Consider the following 24,796-nt stretch of genomic DNA (forward strand, 5'->3'; position numbering starts at 1 on the left):
AGACGGTGTCATCCAATATCAACTCTTCCAAAATCCCCATAGAATGTGAACTGCAGGAAAGTTTGGGAACATTCATAGTGACCCCCAAGTTTTTGAGGAGGAAAATACAGGTGGGGGTATCCCCGGAAGCCACAGGGCAGAGTGAGGCAAACTAGGCAGCTGGTACCATAAAGCTGTGGGAATGGGAACCAAGTGGCCGTCCAGTGACGCAGGGCGGGTGAACGGCCCAGCCAACCTGCCCATCCTCTAGACCCAGCCTCAGTGACAGCACAGCAGCAGACAAATGCACGGTATCAGCTCACAGCAAAGAAGGAGGAGACGGCATCAGTGATGGGGCCGCTGGGAATCAGATGCAGGGGATGAAGAAGAGGAGGATGGGGAGAAGTGCAACCCCCTGTTCTGGTGCTTGGGTGAAGCCATCCCACTGTGCAGGACACATGCAGATGGGGCCACCTTGAACGTGAGGAACCCAGGCAACTCAGAACTTGGCAGGGGCTGAAGAGGCTCACCCAGCTCAGAGAAAGGTGCTGAGAGCCAGGAGGCTGGACACACGGTCAGGACCCAGGCCGTCCTCTCCCTCCTGCAGTTGGGGTCACCCCAGGAGGAGGGTGAAGGATCCATCTCTAGAGAACCTTTGGTCCCAGCAAAACAGAGGACTGGCATCTGGGAGGCCCAGGTCTCTGCCCAGTCATCTTAGAACAGAATCAACTAGTCCACCAGCCAACCAAGCTGACAGATGCGAGTCAGCATTTGAACTGTTAATAAACAGTTGTTTCTGTTCCTTAGAAAAGTGTTCTTGCACCCGACTGGTGAGGCTCAGCAGGTGAGTGTCAGCCCAGGAACCAGAGGTCCCAGGTTTGATTCCCAATCAGGGCACATGCCCAGGTTGCTGGCCCAATCCCCAGTAGGGGGCGTGCAGGAGGCAGCTGATCAATGATGTCCCTCTCTCTCTCTCTCTCTCATTGGTGTTTCTATCTCTCTATCCCTCTCCCTTCCTCTCTCTAAGTATACTTGTTTATGGTGGTAATTTTTGGCATAAACCAGCCCAGTACTTAGTGATTTGCTCTTACATACGAAGAAAACTGTTGGGGCTGACCAGGAAAGCATTGAATTGGAAATTTAAAAAGCAAAATAAAAACAAATGAAAAAAAAGTCATTCAAACCTATTCAACTAGCAATGATGAGAAATAGAAGAAGTTCGAGCAAGTTTTTAGGGAGGTAGGAGAAGATACTGCATTTATGAAACAAGGATTACATACTGTTTTCTTCTCATATCAGATAATAACCAAGCAGATCATAACCAAGTGCCCTTGGACATTCAAAATATAACAAATTAGCCTGGGCAAGTGGTTCAATGGTTAGAACAGTGGCCCACCCGCCAAAGGGTGACTGGTTCAATCCCCGTGTGGGTTCCATGTGTGGGAGGCAACCAATCAATGTGTCTTTCTCCCACTGGTCTCTCTCTCTCTCTCTCTCTCTCTCTCTCTCTCTCTCTCTCTCTCTCTCTTCCCCCATCTTCCTTCCCTCTCCTTCCCTTCCACTATCTCCAGAAATCAATGGAAAATATATGCTTGGGTGAAGATTAAAAAAAAATTGTAATAGAACAACAAAAAACAACAACAAAAAAATGGGCCTTCCTGTTCTTTTAACACCCTGAAAAGAAAAAAACACTCGTGTGCACAGCTGGCCCACCACTGGATGGTCCATGGGCCATGCCGCTCCGCCTGCTTCCCCTGCCACCAGAGGCGCATGGACAGCTGTGCAGACAAGATCCAGATCTCAGCTGGGAGCAGCTCTCACAGGTGCACCTCACACCTGCTGCCCTGAACAGATGCTGAGATGGGAGGGGAGCACCGGCTGGTCTCCACAGGAGCCACAGCAGGTGTCTCAACAGCCTAGAAACTAGAGCCAGGCTCTCAAGTGCCCAAGGGAATGACTTGTGCCCAGGAGGGTGACCGCCCAGGGCTTCTGTCCCTGGCACTTGTGAATGGGACCTCCTTTGGAAATAGCCTTTGCAATGTAATCAGGGTTGAATGAGGGCATGAAGGAGAGGCCCTCATCCAATATGACTGGTGTCCTTGTGGGAAGAGGACAGAGATAGGAGGGCAGACCATGTGGCTATGGAGGCGGAGACTGGAATTAAGTGGTGCAGCCAGGAACACCAGGGATGGCCGCCCCCCCCCCAGGAGCTGGGAGGGAGCCTGGGATGCATTCTCTCCCTGAGCCTCAGAGAAGGAACCCCCTGCTGGCGGCTGATTTTTAGACACCTGGTCCCAGAACTCAGAGTAAATCCCCTTTGTTTAAAGACCCCCAAGTGTCTGGTAATTCCTTAGGCAGCCACAGGACACGAAGACCCATGCCACCTCGGTGCCTCTGCTCCCTGCCTCCAGTCCCTTGGCACCGGGAGCTCTGAGAGACAGGGCACAGCTATAGCTGCTCAGGGGCCTCTGCTGTCCCCTGGCCGAGTTAGTCCCTTTCTCGGGACCAGGACTGACACCCCTGTGCAGGGAGGGGAGCACCACGCCCCCAGGTCCCAGCAGTGACCCGGCGGGGCTGCTCCTACTTCCAGAGTCATTGCCCCGGACTCCAGGGACACGGCCCCAGGTTACAGTCCCTGGTGGGGAGCGAGGCCCCAGGTGACAGTCACTGGGGGGGAGCGAGGCTCCAGGTGACAGTCACTGGGGGGGAGCGAGGCCCCAGGTGACAGTCACTGGGGGGGAGCGAGGCTCCAGGTGACAGTCACTGGGGGGGAGCGAGGCCCCAGGTGACAGTCACTGGGGGGGAGCGTGCCCTGTGGCCTGCAGGACGGGCGTCTTGCCCAGAGAGTCACCTTCACAGCTTCAGCTGTGCTTCCCAGGTCCTGTCTTGAGGGTGTAGTTTTGATGCCTCCACTTGGGCCCCAGTGTGGAAACTGCACCCCACAGGCCTGAGCACCACTGTGGATGGGAGGCCACCAACCACCTGGGGCCCCAGTTGGGAGATGGCAAATGAGCAGCAGGTGGGCCTGGGCCTCCCGCCAGCAGCAAGCTCATGGTGAGGCGGTGCCTCTGACCATCACGTCCAGCCAGAAAGGAAAGCCCTGCCCTGGCCGGTTGGGCTCCTTGGTTATGGCGTCAGCCCCTCACTGAATGGTCTCGGGTTCAGTTCCCAGTCAAGGGCATGCACCTGGGCTGTTGTTCCCTCCCCGCCCCTGAGTTGAATTGTGTGCAGGAGGCAAGCAGTCCATGTGTCTCTCTCACATCAATGTTTCTGTCTCTCTCCCTCCCTCCCTGCTTTGCTCTGAAAGCAATGGGAAACATATCCTCAGTGAGGATTCAAACAAAACCTGGGCTGTAGGTTCATCCCAGACCATGCAGAACTGATCTCTCTCTCTCTCTCTCTCTCTCTCTCTCTCTCTCTCTCACCTTCCCTCACTCCCTTCCAATCTCGCTAGAAAACCAATGGAATAAATACCCTCTGCTGATGATTAACTAAAGAGAGAAAGCAAGGCCCATGCGGCTGCTGACAGGGCAGGGCCTCTGGCAGTGCGTTCCCCAGGGCTTGTCCCCTGGGCGCCCTCGGACCAGGCGCTCCAGCAGGTTTTCCGGCCCCTTCTCCTGGGGGCTCCGATGCCAGGGCAGGGCTCCCACCCGTCCAGCCATGGCTCCCACGGTCTGGACAACAGCCCTGGGGTGTCCTCTCCTCTCCTGCAGGAGCTTCTAGGCCAGATCCCAGAGCTCCTTCTCATAGTCACTTCCTCTCAGGGGCCCTGCAGGGCTGGGCTGCCTCTAACCCCTTACAGACTAGTGCTCAGGAGAGGAGGGGCAGGTCTTCTCAGGGAGAAGCCTTTGCATTATAAAGGGGCTCAGAAGGCAGAATAATGGCCCCCAAAGACATCCAGGTCCTAATCCCCAGGAACTGAGAACATGTCAGGTTACCTGGCAAAGGGGATAAGGGATGCAGATGGAATTAAATAATAACCGGTGACCTTGAGAGGGGGGTCATTCCGATTCTCCAGGTGGGCCACATGCATCACGGGCCCTCAGGAATGCCACAGGAAAGGCTGGGACACGTTCCAGAAGCTGGGAAAGGGCTGGACCTACAGGAGGAACCAGCCGACACCTGGATTCAGCCCATGAGAGCCACGGTCCCCTGATGGCAGGATGGTGAGATGATTCATGTGCCCGGGGTGAGCTGTGACAGCAGCCACAGGAGACTCATTCCGCATGGGTGCGCTGGCTCTCGGTAAGGGGGCGGGGGGAGGGGCACTCTGCAGGCTCAGGGGACCTGGGGACTCGAGTTTCCTGGGCAGCAACCGGATGTCACCTTTCCCCATGGCAGCACCCACTGTGTTCTTGCCGGGCCCTGGCCTTGGCCATCCATCACCCCAGGGAGCACCCCTGTCCCCGAGCTCGGCTACTGGTGCCGATCACTCTCTCTGCCCCCCGCCTCCCAGGCCCCTTCTGCTCTGTGTGTGGCCTTCAGTGACCAGCTCCTCACTGACAGCGTGTTGGCATCTTTCTCCAGGGCCTGCCCTGAGCTCAGCATCCCCCCAAAACCCCTGCTCTGTGCCCCCGTTGTCAGCGCTGCTTCCCATGGCCGGCCAGGCAGCAGCGTCCGGCTTCCAGGTCCCATCCCAGAGTGGCCTCCTCAGGTCCCACCTGGCTCCAGCCGCTGAGGGCTGGCCTCCCAGAAGCCACAGTCAGAGGCTCGGCAGCCTCTACACAGGAATCAGGGGTCAGGGACTCACCGTCTGGAACTGAGTTCTAGGGAGAAAGGAAACCTGGAACTTGGCGGGTGGCAGAGAGCAGCAGGGAGGAGAGGTGCCCACGGTGTCCCTTGTTGGGGGCAGGGAGGGCTGGACACTAACCAACAACAGGGCACGTGTGCGTTTTCCTGTGAGTGCCTTCTCCCAAGTCCTGACTGTCCCCCGGGCACCCGTGATGGAGCGGCCATCACCTCTATAGTGTCTCCCTCCTGGACCAATGACATGAAAGCAAAGGGCAGAGAGCAGGAGGGAGGTGGCAGCAAATGAGAGATGTCAATCAGTTCTGATGGGCAGAGGCAGATGGAGGAGGGGGAGGGGCACACAAATGCCTGCTGAAGGGGGCTTGTTCCCATAGAGGGCCCTTCACACCCACAGAGATGCTCAGGATGTAGAAGCCAACTGACCCAAAAGGAAACTGAGCAGGAAACGTACAAAGGACAATGTTCCCTGGAAACATTATGTTCAGTGAAATCAGCAGGCGCAGAGGCCACACAGTGTGCGCTTCTGTTTATGTGAACTTGGAACCGGACAACCAGTGGGTCCGGGCTGCCTGTCACTACCTGAGCCAATTCAGCAGAGACGGGCTTGAATCATGTAGGAGCGTTTATTCCAGTCCTGCCCGCAGGAGGGGAGAGCAGCAGGTCACCCACAGAAATCTGCTCTGCACCCCGCCATCAGCCACTGCTTATATCGGGTAGAAGGACAGATGACGGGGAAAGTAGGAAGGACAGGCATGGGAACGTGGGCACGGGGTAATCATTACAGGTTACAGGTCATGCAGGCTGGGGTTTAGGGGTCACAGAGGGTGGATGCCTCCGGGCACCCGGGACCGGATTACAGGTAATAGGGGCTGGGGGTTGTAGAGAGCAGGTGCCTCCGGGACTAGATGATCTCAGTTACCAGGTGGTAAGTCTCTCCATTAATGACAGACAGCTCTGCGGACAGGAGGACGGACTGCATTCCCGTGCAAGCTGCCATGGCCCAGGGCGCACACTCCCAGCCAGGTGAGAATGTGCTTTCTCTAATTAGAACAGAACCGTCATGAGTAACAGAGCATGAGTAACATTTCTTATAATTACAGTGAACAAAAGCAGTTTTCTTTGACAAACATTGGAACAAATACAATTGCTGAAATTTTCATGAGATTCACACAACCTTGAGATTAGATATTATAACCTCAGTTCTTAGAATTTACTGATCGCAGACACTCCTTACTCTCAATTCATTAACATTTAAGAGGACTTATTTTTCTTCTCAAGCAACCACACACATCTAAACTTTATAGAGAATTTTGTTCTTTTGGCTCATGACCAAGAACTTTAGTCCAGAAGGCAACGTGATCTTGAAAGTGTTAAAGAGAATAAAATGGGCAGAGAAAACTTACATGCTTAGCAGTTTTCTTGCAGAAAGTTTGCAGCCTTGAGCGTGGCATAGCCTAGATAAACACTAGACCTTTGGCGACAGGAGGAACCAAGGACCAGACCCTTACCTCAGCAGAACTGTTTGCATCCAGCAGAAGGTAACAAAACCCTGCCTCCCCCTCCAGTCACTGCTGAGTGCTCTTTAGGCCTCAGCCCACCTGCACCCTGGTCCCGGAAATAAAAGTTCTTTTGATACATGATGGCCTCATTATCATAGGTGAGTGACCCCGGCCCACTGGGAACCTTTCAGATCTTATTCATCTTAAATCAGGTGGGAGGGAAGAGGGGATCCTAACTAGTGCCAGTCTAGCACTTTCTCAGTTTTGGTGTCAAAAAATAGATTTCACTCGCCCAGGCTTGTAGTAGTCACTGGAAATGCTATCTTACTGATTCCTCTTCTCAGTGGCCATGGGCAGTGTCTAGAAGGCCTGTGGGATTTCAGCGCTGGGCCTGCGTTGATGGTGGGCAAAGCTGCCTCGCCGCACTCACACTAGTTCTTACATTGTGAGCAGATGATTGGGTGTTGCATGTAGAGCGCCGTGTTGTTCCTGGTGGTCTCCTCTCCTCCTCCCTGGTCCTCACACCTTTTGTGTATTTCTGATCACTATGTGCTGCCCGGAGTCACCTGCACTGTCTGGGCCTCCCTGTCCATCATCCCTCATTCAGGGGCAGGGCGGCCAGTGTTCCCTGGGTAAGCAGGACGTTTGCTGTGGCTCTAGGACAGCCACCCTTATCGAATTAGGAAGTCACCTTTGGCCCAAGTTTGCTAAGAGTTTTATCACAAACTATGGTTGAATTTATCAACAAAAAAAAAATGTACTTTCCATATCTATTGAGATTATCACATGGTTTTTATCATCTATTTCTGCACCGTTAATGTGGTAAATTGCACTAATTGGTGTTCAACCGCGGTGGTTGAGACCTTCCTGGGTTATTTGGTAATTATTTTCCACATTGGGAGTTGGTTTGATAATGTTTTACTTTGGATTTTTTCAGTCTAAGTTCATAATGGAAATTGTCCTGAAATTGTCCTTTATTCTATGGGCCTAGTTTTGTTCTCCAGAAAGTGTGCCTGGGAGCTGCCTCTCTTGCTGTCCCTGGAAGATCGCTGGGCCTTGAAGTCTTAGTGTAATTCTCCAGGAAGCCAGGCTGTGGGTAACTCCCCATGTTTTACTTTATATGTTAGTTCTGGGTGGATGTTCGCCTCCCAGTAGCAGGCCTTTCATGATTACAAATCTGGTCCCGATTCCCTTTCTCCTAAAGACAGTTCTCAGGAGTTATACTCGCCTAAAATGGTCCATTTCACCTGATGGCAAGTTTGTTTAATGTGGTTGTTCATACTAACCTCTTCCGAGTTTTAAAATCTCTGCCCTGCCCATGTGTCTGGTCACCTCTTTATTACTAATATTACTTATGCATCATGTTTCCTGCCTGATGGATCTTGCCACAGGTTTGCCTATTTCATTAGATTTAAGGAACTCACTTTTGGCTTTGCAACCCTGTAATTTCTTTGTTATCTAGTCCAGGTGCTTCTTTTATTTGTTTTAAGTTACCCCTGACTTTCTTCCGTTGGTTAGCCTATCTTTTATTCTATTCCTTATGCTCTCTTTCTGTTTCCTCTGACATAATTTTTCTCACTTCTTGACTTAAACAGGCCATTCTCTGTCCTATTTTTACTAAATCCAGAAAGGACTGGTCATTTCCCTCCAGGTACAAGTCACCAAGTCCCTGTGAATATTAGTAGCTGGGATTTTCACCACTGTGAATTGTATATACTTTTTAATTTTCATTCTGACATTTCTTTAGAATTATATTTTTTAAATTTCCAGACGTAGGAGGGCTTGTGCCCATTTTTGATATAAGTGTGAGAAAGCTTAAAATAACAATGTAGCCTGTTGTCTTCCAATACAAGGCATGTGAGAGAGGGACTTGGTACTGGTTAATGGAGGCTGCCCCTCCAGCCCTCTCCAAAGAGGAATACGGCCCAATCTCTCCTGTGTGGGTCCCATCCACTCTGGGCTGCTGTTGCTCCTCTGGAGCCCAGTCAGGTTGAGTACCTGCCATAGAGATGTTTGTGAACTGGCCCTTTAAAAGGGCGTCCGGTTGCCTGGCAGTCCCCTGTCTCACTCTGGCAAGTGCAGTCCCCACGGATGGTCACAGCCAGATGTTGTGTAGCTCCTCTTCCAGGCACTGGTGTTCCAGGCTGGGAGCTCAGGATGGTGTGGAGACCCCTCCCTTCTCAGAGGGGACCTTTGCAGCTGAGGTGTCCCTCCTAACTCTCAATGCAGCCCTTTCTGTGTCTCCACCCTCCCTGCCCGTCTCCATGTGGCTTCTTCCATGTGTCCTTAATGATGAGACCTCTTTTCAGCCAGTCTTCAGTTGGTTATTCAGGTTGAGGGTCTATAATTTAGTTGTGATTCCGATTTGGTCCTGGGAGGAGGTGAGTGTACCTTCCACCTACTCTGTCTCCATCTTGGATCCCTGTTTTCCATTCTTTGGGGCACAGACTAGGAGTGGAAGTTCTAGGCCATGTGCTGATTCTACATTTGGTTACTAGAGGGGGGATTTCCTGTTGAGCCTAAATGTGTGCAGAGCTGGGGTTTCATGATCAGATTCATGGACACTGAGGACACAGGTGTTTGCTCTGCCAGGCGGACAGGCCCTCCTGAGGCTCTGCCTGGGTCCTCCCCTCGCCCCGTGGGGGTGTGTGGACCTTGATTGTCCTCCTGAGGATGAGCCAGTCTGGGAGGGAGAGGCAGGGCCCTCAATCAGAATGAAACCCCAACCCATCAGCGCAGAAGTGTTTCCTTCCTTCTTTGATGCATTTCTCTGGGATGAGCCCTGATCCCTTCCTTTACAAGGAGAAGAATCCCGGGATAACTCTCTCCTCAGTGCCTCTCCTCGGGCATGTGGAGCCCAGACTGTGGCTGATGAAGTGCTGCGTCCTAGAACTGAATGGGTTTAGTGGATGCTGGGAGCTCATGAAGTGCTGCGTCCTAGAACTGAATGGGCGTAGTGGATGCTGGGAGCTCAGTCCCAGGCCAGGCGTAGCTGCTCTAGACGGAAGAGTCAGAGCCCAGAAGGACTGGAAACAGTACCTTGTTGTTGGGAAGGAGCAGAAGCCTGGACCAGCCCTGGTTCTCAGCCAGCCCCTCCCCACAGCTCCGCGGCTCTGGCCCTACCAGCTGCAGGAGGTGATGGTTCCCCTTGTGGGGAACGAGGTCTGTAACCAGCGCTACCAGAACTCTTCCACCAACACTGGCCAGATCATCAAGGATGACATGCTGTGCGCTGGGAGTGAGGGCCAGGACTCCTGCCAGGTGAGCCCCACCTGCCCCATCCTCTGTCCTCTGTCCCCTCCTGGCCCAGGGAATCAGGACTCAGAAGCTTCATGCAGTGGCCCATGTGGAGATGTTCACTGAGTCCTGCCTCTCCCCACAGGGTGACTCCGGGGGCCCCCTGGTGTGCAGCTGGGAAGGCACCTGGGTCCAGGTAGGGATCCTGAGCTGGGGATACAGCTGTGGTCATCACGTCTTCCCTGGGGTGTATGCCCGGGTGATGAGCTTCATTTCCTGGATCCGGAAGTATGTCCCTGTGCTCCCTGGATCCTAGATGAGGCCAGGCAGGGTTCCCATGATGGGGAGACCCTCAATCTTCCTTGCTGACACCCCTGTTCTTTCCCAATTCCAGCCTCATCCTCCCACCTCCTCACTCTTCATCTCACCCTCCACAGTGTCAAGAGCCTCCTGACCTCGGGGTCCCCCTCCTGTCCTGACTTTAAGGTGGCAGACACAGGAGATGCTCCACAGGCTGGTGTCTCTCACAGTAGGGGGGCCAGGACAAGGGGTCTGGGCCCATGGCCTCCTGCTCACCCTCTGATTCCCATTAAACATGGAAAAGCCAGCTCCAAGCTGTGGCTGAAATGGTGGCATGGACTCATCATGACAGTGACTGAGGGCGCAGTGGGGGCCTCCCTGAGAGTCCCCGGGTCCCAGGTCTCCGTGTTCGGGTGTGAGGAGGTTTCCAGGGCTCAGTTCCCTGTGACGGCATTTCTGGGAGCTCATGCGGGTTATGCTTGTCCCAGTGTCCCTCCCTCCACCCCTCCACTTCCTCTTCCTTCTTCCTCCCCTAACTCCTTCCCCTGCTTCTTATTTTCCTTTTCTGCTCTTCTATGTTCGTCTCTCTCTCTCTTATTTCTTACATGTTACTTCCCTCCTCTCCTCCTTCCCCCCTTTAATTATCCTTGATCACATGTGCCCAGCATGGACAAGGTCTCAGGGGCAAGGAGTTCACTGAGTGGATTCCTGGGCTCCTGGAACCCACAGGGAGGTGAGGACAGACATAACCACAGCACCGCAGTGAGTGTGGGACACGGTGTGGAGGTGAGTGCTGAACACAGAGCTGGGGGACACAGGGCGTGTCCAGCCTGGACCTGCCAGGGGCTGAGCTGCCAGGCCCAGCTCATGAAGCACGAACAACAGTGGGCATTAGGGGAAAGGGGCTCCAGGCAGAGGAACAGAGGTAGTGGGGACAGAGGAGGTGGGGACAGAGGAGGTGGGGACAGAGGTGGTGGGGACACAGGAGGTGGGGACAGAAGTGGTGGGGACTGAGGTGGTGGGAACAGAGGTGGTGGGGACAGAGGTGTTGGGGACAGAGGAGGTGGGGACAGAGGAGGTGGGGACAGAATTGGTGGGTACTGAGGTGGTGGGAACAGAGGTGGTGGCGACAGAGGTGCTGGGGACGGAGGTGGTGGGGACAGAGGAGGTGGGGAAAGAGGTGGTGGGGAAAGAGGAGGTGGGGACAGAGGTGCTGGGGACAGAGGTGCTGGGGAATGATGCGTGAGCTGGGAAGGGATTTGAGAGGTCGGAGGGCCATTCTCAGTGGGAGCTTGAATGTTGGCTTGTTTGGTTTTCGCCATCAGCATATCAGAAACAGAGAAATCTTTAAAAATTCCATACAATATGAAAGAGCATCTTGGTAGATGGTTTGAGAGCCTCCAACTTCAGAGGCTCATTAGACATTCAGAACCCCTTATTAGCAACTTAAAAAAAACTGTGTTGAAAAACTAAAACATCATGTTGGTACATAAATATCTGAGAATTTTCTAGAATCAAAGAAAAATTGTGAACCTTCAGTGGAAAGTGCCCTGTGAAAATTCAGCAGAATAAACACAAATAAATTCTACACCTAAATCCATTTTGGTAAAACTGCAAATTGTCATCATTAGAAGCCAACAGAGACAAGTGAGAGTTTAACCTAAAAAGAAATGACGTCAGACACAGGGGATTTCTAATCAGCAACAGGAGGTGGAAGGAGAACCTGGAGCAATTCCTTGGAAGTGGTGAGGAAACATCACCATCAACATAAAATTTTATTCCCAGATAAACTGTCACACAATATTGTGGAAAAAAAGAGTGATATTACAAAACAGAAGACACACAGAGTGTCTTATCACCTGCAGGCACTCATTAACAGAACTATTTAAGGATTTATTCCAGGAAGAAGAAATACTAATTCGGAGGAATCGTGTGGGACAAAGGAAACAAAGCATTAATGGGAAAACACACTGCATGCCATTCTCCAGACACCCCTGAGTGGCCATAAGCATTGACTGGCCTCCTTCATAATCAGAGGAAAACTGAGGGAAATAAAGGACATGCAGTGTCACACTCATCAGGTTGGAGAAAATGAAAAAGTGCGATAAAACCACATGTTTGCAAAGATGTTGAGAAATGAGCAACTCATATGTGGAATCTAAAACAGAACAAAACAAATGAAGAAAGAAAACAGAAACAGACCCATAGATACAGAGAAAAAGTGGGTGGTTTCCCAAGGGGAGGGGGTTGAAGGGTGGGAATAAAATTCATAAGGAAAAAACAAAGCTGTCATGATCTCTGTATTTATGACATGGTGTGTATCTGCAAATAAATTTAAAAAGAAGAGGGGAGCCCTGGGTGGCTTGGCTCAGTGGTTGAGGTGTCAGCCCCAGAGCGAAGAGGCCTGGGTTTGATTCCCAGTCAAGGGCATGTCCTTGGGTTGCAGGCTTGATCCCCAGCCCAGCATTGGGGTGCCTGCAGGAGGCAACCAATTGATATGCCTCTCACATTGATGCTTTTCTCTCTCCTCTCTCCCCTTCCCTTCCACTCTCTCCAAAAATCAATGGAAAAAAATACCCTCAGGTGAGGATTAAGAAAAAGATAAGAAGAGGGGATGCTGAGATGAAGTGCACGTGGGCATTCAGGCCAGCAGCTGTGTGTGGGAGGGAGGGGAGCAGTGCCCTGCCCTGCTGCTCTGAGCAGGAGTCCTTCTGACCTCAGGCCACCATTGGTGTCCCAGGGTGCGGGGTTTGAGTGATAGGAGTGGATGCACAGAGTGAGGGTGGGGCTGCGTGGGCATCAGGGTCAGGATCAAAGCCGGGGCTGTGATGAGGATGTCTGAGCCCTGATAGGGGAAGGCTGAGGGCAGGCGGGCAAAGGGCACAGCTTCTGTTACCTAACAGCCCCTTTTGCAACACTGCAGTGGAGGCTGGGCCAGCGAGGGCGGGGTGGGGGTGCTGTGGGGGCAGCAATGTGCCAGCGTCCACAGGTCCACACCTGTCACAATGGAGGTGTTGGACCCGGGGCAGGGATGGCTCCTGGAGGCCCTCATTCATGTCACTGGCTGTCCCATTCGGGCCCCACCCAACCACTGGACACCTGTGACCACACTGACAATGACACTGACCTCACTCACTCTGCCCGACGGCTCAGAGGGACACAGGCCACAGCGCAGCTTTGTGTCCACAGGACGGCCTTGCTCCTCACCGAGGGCAGCGCCTGTGACCGGCTTCCAGGCAGCACCCACTCCGCAGTGCCCGACCGGGGCTTTGACCAAGGCCCCCGAGTTCTGTGTGCTGCTCCCTGGAGCCTCTCCTGGTGGCTGTCCTCCCACAGCGAGGCCCTCTGTCCTAGACCCGGGGTGCCAGCCTGTGACACTCAGGCTGTCAGGGCTCCACCTCCACCATTCCCTCCTTCCCCCGCTTGCTCTCCACTCTGCAGGCTCCCTCCCCCTGGAGACCCAGGCCCCCTGGTCCCCACCGTGTTCTAATGGGTGGGCATCTTGACTGGCATCACCTGGGCTCCCTAGGCTGTGCCTGCTGGGCTCCTACTGCACAGGCCCCACAGCTGGAGGTGCAGCCGCCTCCCTGTGGGACATTCCCAGTGTCCTGGTTGGTAGTTGGATTGCTCTCCCCTGAGGTGATCAGTTTTGCCAGGAGCAGCGCCAGGTGCAGTGGCCTGGCTGCTCCCCTGGCTCCAGGGCAGGCCGGGGAAGAGGCTGGAAGCCCAGGGTCCTGCAGGCACACTGCCACCCAGCACTGAGTTTTCAGCCCCAGGCTGGTCTCCCTGCCCTGGAGCCTCCTAGACCTCCCTCCATGTGTGCCCATGCATCATCATCTGCATGTGTGTGGGCGTATGTGCATGTATGCGTGTGTGTGTGTGTGTGTGTGAGTGTGTGTGTGTGTGTGTGTGTGTGGTTGTTCAGTTGCATGGATTGGGAAGGTCATATTACTTGCAGTTATATGGTCACATATGACTTTGATAGACGTTGAACAGGAGCAGGTCACAGTTGAACACCATGCGACAAGGCCACTTGCCTATAAGTTCACTGTCTGAATTTAGGAGGGGCGTCCTGTGAACCATCTTTTGTTACTGATGATGGACATTTTATCTCTCTGCCTTTGTTTACATCCCCGGTAAATACTGAGCGTGAATTTCTGTTCTCAGAGGTCACTTACAGTTGCCTTGTATTGGAAGACAACAGGTACTTTGTTATTTTAAGCTTTCTCACACTTATATCAAAAATAGGCACAAGCTCTCCTACATCTGGAAATTTAAAAAATATACTTCCAAAGAAAAGTCAGAATGAAATTAAAAAGTATATACAACTCATAATGGTGAAATCCTCATATTCACGGGGACTTGGTGACTTGTATCTGGAGGGAAATGATCAGAAGTGAGAAAAATTATGTCAGAGGAAACTGAAAGAAAACATAAGGAATAGAATAAAAGACAGGCTAACCAACAGAAGAAAGTCAGGGGTAATTTAAAACAAATAAAAGAAGCACCTGGACTAGATAATAAAGAAATTACAGGGTTGCAAAACCAAAAGTGAGTTCCTTAAATCTAATGAAATAGGCAAACCTGTGGCAAGATCCATCAGGCAGGAAACATGATGCACAAGTAATATTAGTAATAAAGAGGTGACCAGACACATGGGCAGGGCAGAGATTTTTAATACTCAGAAGAGGTTCGTATGAACAACCACATTAAACAAACTTGCCATCAGGTGAAATGGACCATTTTTAGGCGAGTATAACTCCTGAGAACTGACTTTAGGAGAAAGGGAAGCGGGACCAGATTTATAATCATGAACGGCCTGCTTCTGGGAGGTGAACATCCACCCAGAACTTACATATAAAGTACAACACGGGGAGTTACCCACAGCATGGCTTCCTGGAGAATTACACTAAGACTTCAAGGCCCCAGCGATCCTTCCAGAGGACAGAAAGAGAGACAGCTCCCGGGCACACTTTCTGGAGAACAAAACTAGGCCCATAGAATAAAGGACAATTTCAGGACAATTTCCATTATGAACATAAATTGAAAAAATCCAAAGTAAAACATTATCTAACCAACTCCCAATGTGGAAAATAATTACCAAGTAACCCAGGAAGGTCTCAACCACCGCGGTTGAACACCAATTAGTGCAATTTACCACATTAACGGAGCAGAAATAGATGATAAAAACCATGTGATAACCTCAATAGATATGGAAAAATACATTTTTTTTGGTTGATAAATTCAACCACAGTTTGTGATAAAACTCTTAGCAAACTTTGGCCAAAGGTGACTTCCTAAATTTGCTAAGGGTGACTTTTCCCAGAGCCACAGCAAATGTCCTGCTTCGGGTTAAGGGGCAGGAGGGGGGTCGGGACACTCTGGAAGCCCGCCCCTGAATGAGGGATGATGGACAGGGAGGCCCAGACAGTAGAGGTGACTCCAGGCAGCACAGAGCCATCAGAAATACACAAAAGGTGTGAGGACCAGGGAGGAGGAGAGGAGACCACCAGAAGCAACACGGCGCTCTACACGGAACAACCAAACCATCTGCTCTCAATGTTAGAAGTAGTGTGAGTGCGGCGAGGCAGCTTTACCCACCAACAGCGCAGGTCCAGCGCTGAAATCCCACAGGCCTTCTAGACACTGCCCTTGGCCACTGAGAAGAGGAATCAGTAAGATGGCATTTCCAGTGACTACTACAACCCCCTGGGAAGAAATCTAACAAAACATGTGCAAGATTTCAGAGAGGACATTGTCCAGTTGAGCTAAAGGACATAAGGTCCAAATTACATGGACAGATATGCGCTGACCATGGGTGGGAGACGCAGCATCCTCACGCTGTAAGCTCTTATCAATGTACAGCCCTTCCCACAGAGTCCCCCTCACAGGATTTCTCAGGACACATGACATGTTAACTTTTAGTTTTGATGACAGGTTTGTGGGAGTAAAAAATTATCATAAACTATTTTCCTTTGATTGAAAAGAGAACTAACCTTGGGTTACAAGACACAATTGTATTTGTCAAGAAAATCCCTGAGTGAAATTTTTTATTTTGTTAATCCTCACCCAGGATATTTTTTTAGCCTTTTTTATGTTTTGGTCTTTTTATCTTTTTATTGTCTAAAGTTTTACATATGTCTCCTTTTTTCCCTCCCTGGCCCCCCCTTCCCCGCCCCCGCCCCCCCATTCCCACCCGGGGCAAGTACTCACCGCCCCAGTGTCTGTGTCTGTTGGTTATGCTGATATGATGCATACAAGTCCTTTGGTTGCTCTCTAACCACACCTCCCCGCCCCCCACCTCCCCTGCCATTTGTCTCTGCATCTATTTTTGTTCATCATTTTATGTAATTTTTTCCCCATTGATTTTTAGAGAGAGTGGAAGGGAGGGGGAGAGATAGAGAGAAACATGGAGGTGAGAGAGGCACATTGATTGGTTGCCTCTACCACAGGCGCAAGTAGGGCCAGGGATCCAGCCTGCAACCGAGGTAGGTGCCCTTGAATGGAATCCAACCTGAGACCCTTCCGTCTGAGGGCTGACATTCTAACCATTTAGCCAAACCAGCCAGGGCGAATGAAATATATTTTGTTGACACAAACACTGAGAAAGTGCTACACTGGCACTAGTTAGTACCCCTCTCCCCTCCCCAGTGTCTTCTGTTGGAGCATCTGATTTTAAGATGAATAAGATCTGAAAGGTTTGGAGTGGCCGGGTCACTCACCTATGATACGAGGCCATCATGTATCAAAAGAACTTTATTTCAGGCACCTGGGTGCAGGTGGGCTGAGGCCGAAAAAGCAATCAGCGGTGACTGAAGGGGGAGGCAGGGTTTTGTTACCTTCTGCTGGCTGCAAACAGTTCTGCTGACATAAGGGTCCGGTCCTTGGTTCCTCCCGTCGCCAGAGGTCTAGTGGTTATCTAGGCTATGCCGCACTCAAGGCTGCAAGCTTTCTGCAAGAAAACTGCTAAGCACATAAGTTTTCTCTGCCCCGTTTTATTCTCTTTAACACTTTCAAGATCAAGTTCCCTTCTGGACTGAAGTGCTTGGTCATGAGCCAAAAGAACAAACTTCTTTATAAAGTTTAGATGTGTGCGGTTGCTTGAGAAGAAAAATCAGTCCTCTTAAATGTTAATGAATTGAGAGTAAGGAGTGTCTGCGATCAGTAAATTCTAACACCTGAGGTTATAATATCTAATCTCAAGGTTGCATGAATTTCATGAAAATTTCAACAATAGTTTTTGTTCCAATGTTTGTCAAAGAAAAATGCGTTTGTTCAATGTAATTATAAGAAATGTTACCAATGCTCTGTTACTCATGATGGTTCTGTTCTGATTAGAGAAAGCACATTCTCACCTGGCTGGGAGTGTGCGCCCTGGGCCATGGCAGCTAGCATGGGAATGCAGTCCGTCCTCCTGTCCGCAGAACTGTCTGTCATTAATGGAGAGATTTACCACCTGGTGACTGAGATCATCTAGTCCCAGAGGCACCTGCTCTCTACAACCCTCAGCCCCTATTACCTGTAATCTGGTCCTGGGTGCCCAGAGGCATCCACCCTCTGTGACCCCCAACACCCCAGCCTCATGACCTGTAACCTGTAATGATTACCTCATGCCCACGTTCCCATGCCTGTCCTTCCTACTTTCCCCGTCATCTCTGTCCTTCTACCCAATATAAGCAGTGGCTGATGGTGGGGTGCAGAGCAGATTTCCGTGGGTGACCTGCAGCTCTCCCCTCCTGCTGGCAGGACTGGAATAAACGCTCCTACATGATTCAAGCCTGTGTCTGCTGAATTGGCTCAAGTGGTGACAGGCAGCCCGGACCCACTGGTTGTCCGGTTCCAAGTTCACATAAACAGAAGCGCACACTGTGTGGCCTCTGCGCCTGCTTATTTCACTGAACATGTTTCCAGGGAACATTGTCCTTTGTACGTTTCCTGCTCAGTTTCCTTTGGGGTCAGTTGGCTTCTACATCCTGAGCATCTCTGTGGGTGTGAAGGGCCCTCTATGGGAACAAGCCCCTGTCAGCAGGCATTTGTGTGCCCCTCCCCCTCCTCCATCTGCCTCTGCCTATCAGAACTGATTGACATCTCTCACTTGCTGCCACCTCAGTGGTGGGCCAGCTGTGCACACGTGTGTTTTTTTCTTTTCAGGGTGTTAAAAGAACAGGAAGGCCCATTTTTTTGTTGTTGTTTTTTGTTGTTCTATTACAATTTTTTTTTAATCTTCACCCAAGCATATATTTTCCATTGATTTCTGGAGATAGTGGAAGGGAAGGAGAGGGAAGGAAGATGGGGAGAGAGAGAGAGAGAGAGAGAGAGAGAGAGAGAGAGAGAGAGAGAGAAGTGGTAGAAAGACACATTGCTTGGTTGCCTCCCACACATGGAACCCACACGGGGATTGAACCAGTCACCCTTTGGCGGGTGGGCCACTGTTCTAACCATTGAATCACTTGCCCAGGCTAATTTGTTATATTTTGAATGTCCAAGGGCACTTGGTTATGATCTGCTTGGTTATTATCTGATATGAGAAGAAAACAGTATGTAATCCTTGTTTCATAAATGCAGTATCTTCTACCTCCCTGAAAACTTGCTCAAACTTCTATTTCTCATCATTGCTAGTTGAATAGGTTTGAATAACTTTTTTTTTTCATTTGTTTTTCCTTTGGTTTTTAAATTTCCAATTCAATGCTTTCCTGGTCTGCACCAACAGTTTTCTTCATATGTAAGAGCAAATCACTAAATTTTGGGCTGGTTTATGTCAAAAATTACCACCATAAACAAGTATACTTAGAGAGAGGAAGGGAGAGGGATAGAGAGATAGAAACATCAATGAGAGAGAGAGGAACATCATTGATCAGCTGCCTCCTGCACGCCCCCTACTGGGGATTGGGCCTGCAACCTGGGCATGTTGCCCTGATTGGGAATCAAACCAGGGACCTCTGGTTCCTGGGCTGACACTCACCTGCTGAGCCACACCAGTGGGGTGCAAGAACACTTTTCTAAGGAACAGAAACAACTGTTTATTAACAGTTCAAATGCTGACTCGCATCTGTCAGCCTGGTTGGCTGGTGGACTAGTTGATTCTGTTCTGAGATGACTGGGCGGAGACCTGGGCCTCCCAGATGCCAGTCCTCTGTTTGGCTGGGACCAAAGGTTCTCTAGAGATAGATCCTTCACCCTCTGCCTGGGGTGACCCCGACTGCAGGAGGGAGAGGACGGCCTGGGTCCTGACCGTGTGTCCAGCCTCCTGGCTCTCACCACCTTCCTCTGAGCTGGGTGACCCTCTTCAGCCCCTGCCAAGTTCTGAGTTGCCTGGGTCCCTCACGTTCAAGGTGGCCCCATCACCATGAGTCCTGCACAGTGAGATGGCTTCACCCAAGCACCAGAACAGGGGGTTGCACTTCTCCCCAACCTCCTCTTCTTCATCCCCTCCATCTGATTCCCAGCGGCCCCTCACCGATGCCGTCTCCTCCTTCTTTGCTGTGAGCTGATACCATGCGTTTGTCTGGTGCTGTTCTGTCGCTGAGGCTGGGTCTAGGAGGATGGGCAAGTTGGCTGGGCCGTTCACCCTCCCTGCGTCACTGGACGGCCACTTGGTTCCCGTTCCCACAGTTTTATGCTACCAGCTGCCTAGTTTGCCTCACTCTGCCCTGTGGCTTCCTGGGACACCCCCACCTGTATTTTCCTCCTCAAAAACTTGGGGGTCACTTTGAATGTTCCCAAACTTTCCTGCAGTTCATATTCTATTGGGATTTTGGAAGGGTTGATATTGGATGACACTGTCTCTTGTTAACAACATTGACATTTTATTTAGTGTGAGTGTCCTTCTCAAGGAAGTTTGTGGTTGTCACGGACTCTAGATTAGGAATGTATGGACCTGGTCGTGAATGGAATCTCTACCATATGGCATCGCATTAGCTATGCCTGGGGTTAAAGATGAGTTTCTCCTTCTTTCTCTCCTGATTTGCATGCAAAATATTTGTCTTCCATCTAGACACCTTGGAAACTTAATCTTAGCACCTTTTCAGTTGAGGCTTTTGGCTTTTCTGGGAGGAAGATCGTATTATCTGCCAGTGATAGTCATGACATTTCCCCCCAGACCCTCAAACCTCTTGTTTCTGTTTGGGGCAGATCTGCTCCTAATGCTCAAATGCCGTCTTTTCCCAGGTCTGGCCCAGCTGGTTATCGCCCAGCCTGGTGCCAGGGGACGGGAAGCCTGGGTCCAGCATCAGGCTGGGCGTTGGGGCCTGTGGCCTCTTGGTGACACTGCTGTGACTTGCCTTCCTGTCATCTGGGCTGAAACCAGCCCCAAACCCACATCCACTGTTGAGGTGGTTGAAGGTGGGGCCTCTGTCCAGACCAGAGGCAGGGAGGGAGGAAGCCCCCTTATCACCCAGAGGTCTCCCCCCTGGGCCTGTGGGACTTGCTGGGTCTGGGAGCCCAGCCCCTTCCCTCCTGGGTGCTCGATCCCCCCTCCACAGGGCCCCCTGGCCATGTTGGATCCTGGTTGTTTCCTGTCGAGATCCCCAGTGTCCCCTGAGGATTCTGGGTGCCCCCGGAGACACCAACATCTCAGCAAGGATGACAGGGACTCTGGCCCAGGAGGGAATGATGGGATTCTAGAGACCTGAGCTCGTCTAAGTGCTGCAAAGCATCCCTTGGTGGTCTCCTCACTGGGCTCACGGGGCACAGAGGACCGGGCGTGGTTCAGGAGTGTGGGAACCCCTCCTCCTTCTCCTCTCAAACCACTGTCTGGTCCTGTCCCATGCTTGGTGGAGAATGATTGTCAGAATGTCAAAAGGGCAGAAAAGCCTGTCCCTGGCAGGTGGCCGGCCTCTGCCTGGGATTGAACTTGGGGGACAGAGCTCCTCCATTCAGAAAGCAGGGAGTGTGAGAGGGGGGTTGGCTCCCAGCGCTGTGGGGGTGCAGGCGTGTGCAGGAGGTGAGGAGAAGTAGCACTAAATTGGCACCTCTCACACCCTTTCCTGTGCATTTTGGCAAAGCTTGATCATGCATAGGATGTATGAGGACAGCTGAGCAGATACCTGAGTGTCCTGGGGCGGCCATAACAAATGCCACAGACCTGGACCTTTAAATAAAACTTTATTCTGTCACAGTGTTGGAGGCTGGAAGTCTACAATCAAGGTGTCAACAGGTCCCACTCCTTCCAAAGGTTCCAGGGAAGCTGCCTCCTCCATCTCATGGTGTTGCTGGCAAACTTTGTCTGCAGGTCCAGTGAGTCTGTCCTTTTTGGGGGACACTGTGAGCCTCAAAAGAAGGATGGGGGCAGGGGCGCACTGGGCTGCTGCTCTCCTTTCCCCCGCCTCATCCCACTCTTGGCTCAGGTGCCTGTCCCCATCCCATCTGTACCTCTGCTCTGTGTTGTTTCAGAGCATCTGATTATTTATCATTTATTTAGCTCCTCACCCGAGGACATGCTTATGGATTTTAGGGAGAGTGGAAGGCAGAGGGAGAGACAGAGAGAAACATCGATGTGAGAGACACACATTGATTGTTTGCATCCTGCATGAACCCCAACCAGGGCCGAGGAACCTGAAACGAAGGTATGTGCCCTTGACTGGAGTCGAACCTGGGACCCTTCAGTCCACAGGCTGAAGCTCTATCCACTGAGCCAAACCAGCTAGGGCTCCAGCACCATTACTGAGTGTCTTCTCAGAGAGGAAACACCATGTTTCTTATCTGATAGTTGGTCTGCTGGTCACCACTGGTCCCATGGAAGGCATAAGCCCTGCCTCCTCCCAGCCCCACCCCAAAGGAGGGTGGCTTCCCCTTGGGCCTGTCTGGGCAGGAGGATAAAGGGGCTCAGAGGGCCCAGGACAGAGGCAGACAGACCTGGCATGGTGAGGACACTGCTCAAAGCCCCATCCTCTCCATTCCCAGGCTGTGTCCCTGCCCCACATCTCCTCACTGGCTCTCCTCCCTCCCTTCTCCCCCTGCAGATGCTGTGGCTGCTGGTCCTGACTCTCCCCTGTCTGGGGGGCTCCGTACCTGTCACCTCAGGTGGGTCCCAACCCCCAAGCCTGGCTTTTCTCCAAACCCCTGACTGACCTCTCAGAGGCCGCCCCTGGGATGGGTGGCGATCCCCCTCTGAGGGTGGCTCCTGGAGGGACTGAGGATGGGGCCATGCTGAGTGCCGGGCAGCGGTGCCTGGGTCCCTGATGGCTCCTCCTCTGCTTCCCCAGATCCCGGCCCAGGGACTGAGCTGGTGGGCATCGTGGGGGGGCATGATGCTGCCGATGGGGCGTGGCCGTGGCAGGTGGGCCTGTGGGTCTGGAATCAAACAAGTTCAAAGTGGCATCGCAATTGTGGGGGCTCCCTCATCAATCAACAGTGGGTGCTGACCGCTGCCCATTGCATTCATGGGTAAGTCCCTACTCTGCCAGCACCCGGTGGGTGGGGGGGAGGGGGAGGGTGGAAAGTGTCGGGAGGCATGTGATGTGTGTTGGGGGCAGATGCTGGGCTGAGTGGCTGCAGACCCCCCACCAGGATTCAGCTTCCTGGTGCTCCTCTTGCCCACCAAAGAGGGGAGGTCTCTGGGCCCTGAGGGGCTGGCCCACTCCTTTCCACAGCCTCTCAGAAGCCTTTGGCCTCCTGTCCCCAGGACAAACCCAGAGACTCGGCACATTAAGGTCCAACTAGGACGACTGAGGCCCTCATACAGTGACAGTGTGCAGGTGGCCAGGATCATCCGCCACCCCAAGTACAGCATTAAAAAGAAAGCAGTAGGTGGGGCGGACGTGGCACTTCTCAAACTGGAGGCTCCCGTGCAACCATCTAACCTCATCAAGTGGATCCGCCTCCCGCCAGCCTCCCTCTCATTCCCCCCTGGCACACGGTGCTGGGTGACTGGCTGGGGCCGCATTGCTCCTGAAGGTGAGAACCAGGTGACATGTGGGAGTGGGAGGAGGAGACTGAGGGCGATGCAGGGGGCGGGCCGGGCTCTACAGAGGAGGCTCAGCTGGGGTCTGTGCTGGGGTCCCTCCGGGGTCTCCCTTGGGTGTAGGAGGGAGACAGCTCAAGAGGAGTCTGTTAGGAGCAGAGACCACAGTAGCAAGAGTGAGGCATGGCATGGGCATTTTTTTGTTTTAAGTATCACACAAGGATATCTCTTCCATTGATTTTTAGAGAGTGGAAGGGAAGGGGAGAGAGAAACATTGATTGTGAGGGGCATATCTTTTCATTATCTTCCCGACTGGGGCTGGGGATTGAACCTGCAACCCAGGTACTTGCCCTTGACCAAGAATCAAACCTGGGATCCTTGAGGCCAGTGCTCTCACCACTGAGAAACACTGGCCAGCGTGCCATGGGCATTTCTCTCCCTCACTCTGCACCAGGCCGTGTCCTCCCTTCCGGGGGTCCCCGTTCTCCCTGAGTCTCGATAGTGGGATGGAGAACGAGGAGAGAGAACTTCAGTGATGAGCTCCAGGATTCACTATTAAATGGACAAAGTCAAATTTGACAGTAGGGCCGCTCACTCTGCATTTCTAGGCGGAAAGCACTTACTCTGATTTTTCCCAATAAAAACTATTGTGGATAAAAACGTATTTCCCTTTTTCTTTTTTGAGCTTGGTGCCCACAGTGTCAGCCTACAGATTATCATCCCATTGACCTGGAATGAAGCCTGAGAGTTGGGGTCATCGGTACCCCTGGGGGCACTGAGGCTCAGCGTATGATTCTAGAACCCGTGGCCTGTGACTGTCCGCCCCCTCAGGACCACAGGCTCACTGGGCTTATTCTCACAGAGCTGCTGCCACCGCCCCACAATCTGCAGGAAGTGGAGGTCCCCATCGTGGCGAATGAGATCTGTCGGCAGCAATACCTCAGGATCAACAAGGTTATCAAGGACGACATGCTGTGTGCCGGGGGCGAAGGCCGGGGCACCTGCCAGGTGAGACCCCCAGACCGTGGCCTCCGTCCATTGCTCCTGCCTGCAGGGGCCCTGAGTACTGACCACCTGTCTCTTCTTCCTACAGGGAGACTCTGGGGGCCCCTTGGTCTGTAAATGGAGGGGCACCTGGGTCCAGGTAGGCGTGGTGAGCTGGGGGCACAAGTGCGGTCTTGACAACTTTCCTACAGTCTATGCCCGAGTGACATCCTTCTTGCCTTGGATCCTCGGTCATATTCATTCCTCTCCTTGAGCCTGGGGCCGGGCAAGGATGCTGCCCATGAGATGAAGACAGGCCCTCCAGGGTGTCTGGGGGACCCTCCCTGCTCCCTCCCAGAGCCAGCTCTTCATTGCACCTAGCACCTCCTCCATCCCTCTCCCGCCTCCCCCCCCCCCCCCACACACACACACCTGCTCTGAGATCCTCCTGCCTCAGCACCTCCATCAGCCTCTCTCACCTGACAGGCAAAAGGGAGAGGCGGGACGTGCTCTGAAGTAGGGCTGGCACTGCAGGACTCCTGCCTCCTCCCCACCCTCTGTAGCTCATTAAACTGCATGAAAAACTGCTCTGGACTCAGTGTACTTACCTGTGGGCGTGGCCAAGGCGGCCAGTGGGTGGTCTGTGCTGCTGGGGGAGCCCAGGCTCTGGGAGGGGGACCAGGTGGGATGGGCAGCTATGGCTGCAGCTGGAAGAGGGCGACCTGGCGGCTCTCCTGGCTGGGGTGGAGGTGAGTCTGCTGCCCGGGGCTGGAGGCCACAGCCCGGAAGGCCGCCCCCAGCGGGTGCAGACCGTCCCTGTTCCTCCTTCAGTGGCAGTCAGTGTGTCATGGAGGCTTTAATGACCTGGACGTGGCCGCATGCAAACAGGAGGTGCTCTGTTCCCATGGTCACCGCTGCTCCCTCTGACCCTGCGGCGCCAAACCCCCATTTTCCAATGTGATCAACTCCTGGGACCAAATGAAGTGCAGCCTCATTTCCACCAGATCCTCAGTCTCCCATTCTGAGCTTCTTCTGAGCAGGGCGGACCTGCAGGGTCTTGGGACCAGCCAGTCCCCCTCTTCCCCGCCCCACCCTCTGGCCCCCCCAGCTCCCTGGGCCTGGTTGGTTGGAGGTGGCAGAGAGGAGG

General features: G+C 52.6%; 2 protein-coding genes across 2 annotated transcripts in view; one reads left to right on the top strand and one right to left on the bottom strand.

The window, feature by feature from the left end:
- LOC102437690 (mastin-like) overlaps positions 1–5,725 on the bottom strand; it is a gene marked incomplete at its 3' end in the record, with an annotated part of 10,028 nt that extends 4,303 nt beyond the window's left edge. Inside the window, exon 1 of the mRNA XM_023748651.1 lies at positions 5,648–5,725. Coding sequence (XP_023604419.1) covers positions 5,648–5,725 — 78 coding nt within the window. The remainder of the gene's footprint in view (positions 1–5,647) is intronic.
- Positions 5,724–23,949, top strand: LOC102437993 (mastin-like). The gene is made up of 8 exons (XM_023748652.1): positions 5,724–5,751; positions 9,331–9,488; positions 9,610–9,660; positions 21,725–21,785; positions 21,968–22,148; positions 22,387–22,658; positions 23,528–23,673; positions 23,759–23,949. Exons 1-8 carry the CDS (start codon positions 5,724–5,726, stop codon positions 23,921–23,923), a joined length of 1,062 nt encoding a protein of 353 aa, XP_023604420.1. The 3' UTR covers positions 23,924–23,949.
- The last annotated feature ends 847 nt before the right edge of the window (positions 23,950–24,796 follow it).

This window comes from Myotis lucifugus, unplaced genomic scaffold (assembly GCF_000147115.1).
Source record: "Myotis lucifugus unplaced genomic scaffold, Myoluc2.0 scaffold_1615, whole genome shotgun sequence".
NCBI lineage: Eukaryota > Metazoa > Chordata > Mammalia > Chiroptera > Vespertilionidae > Myotis > Myotis lucifugus.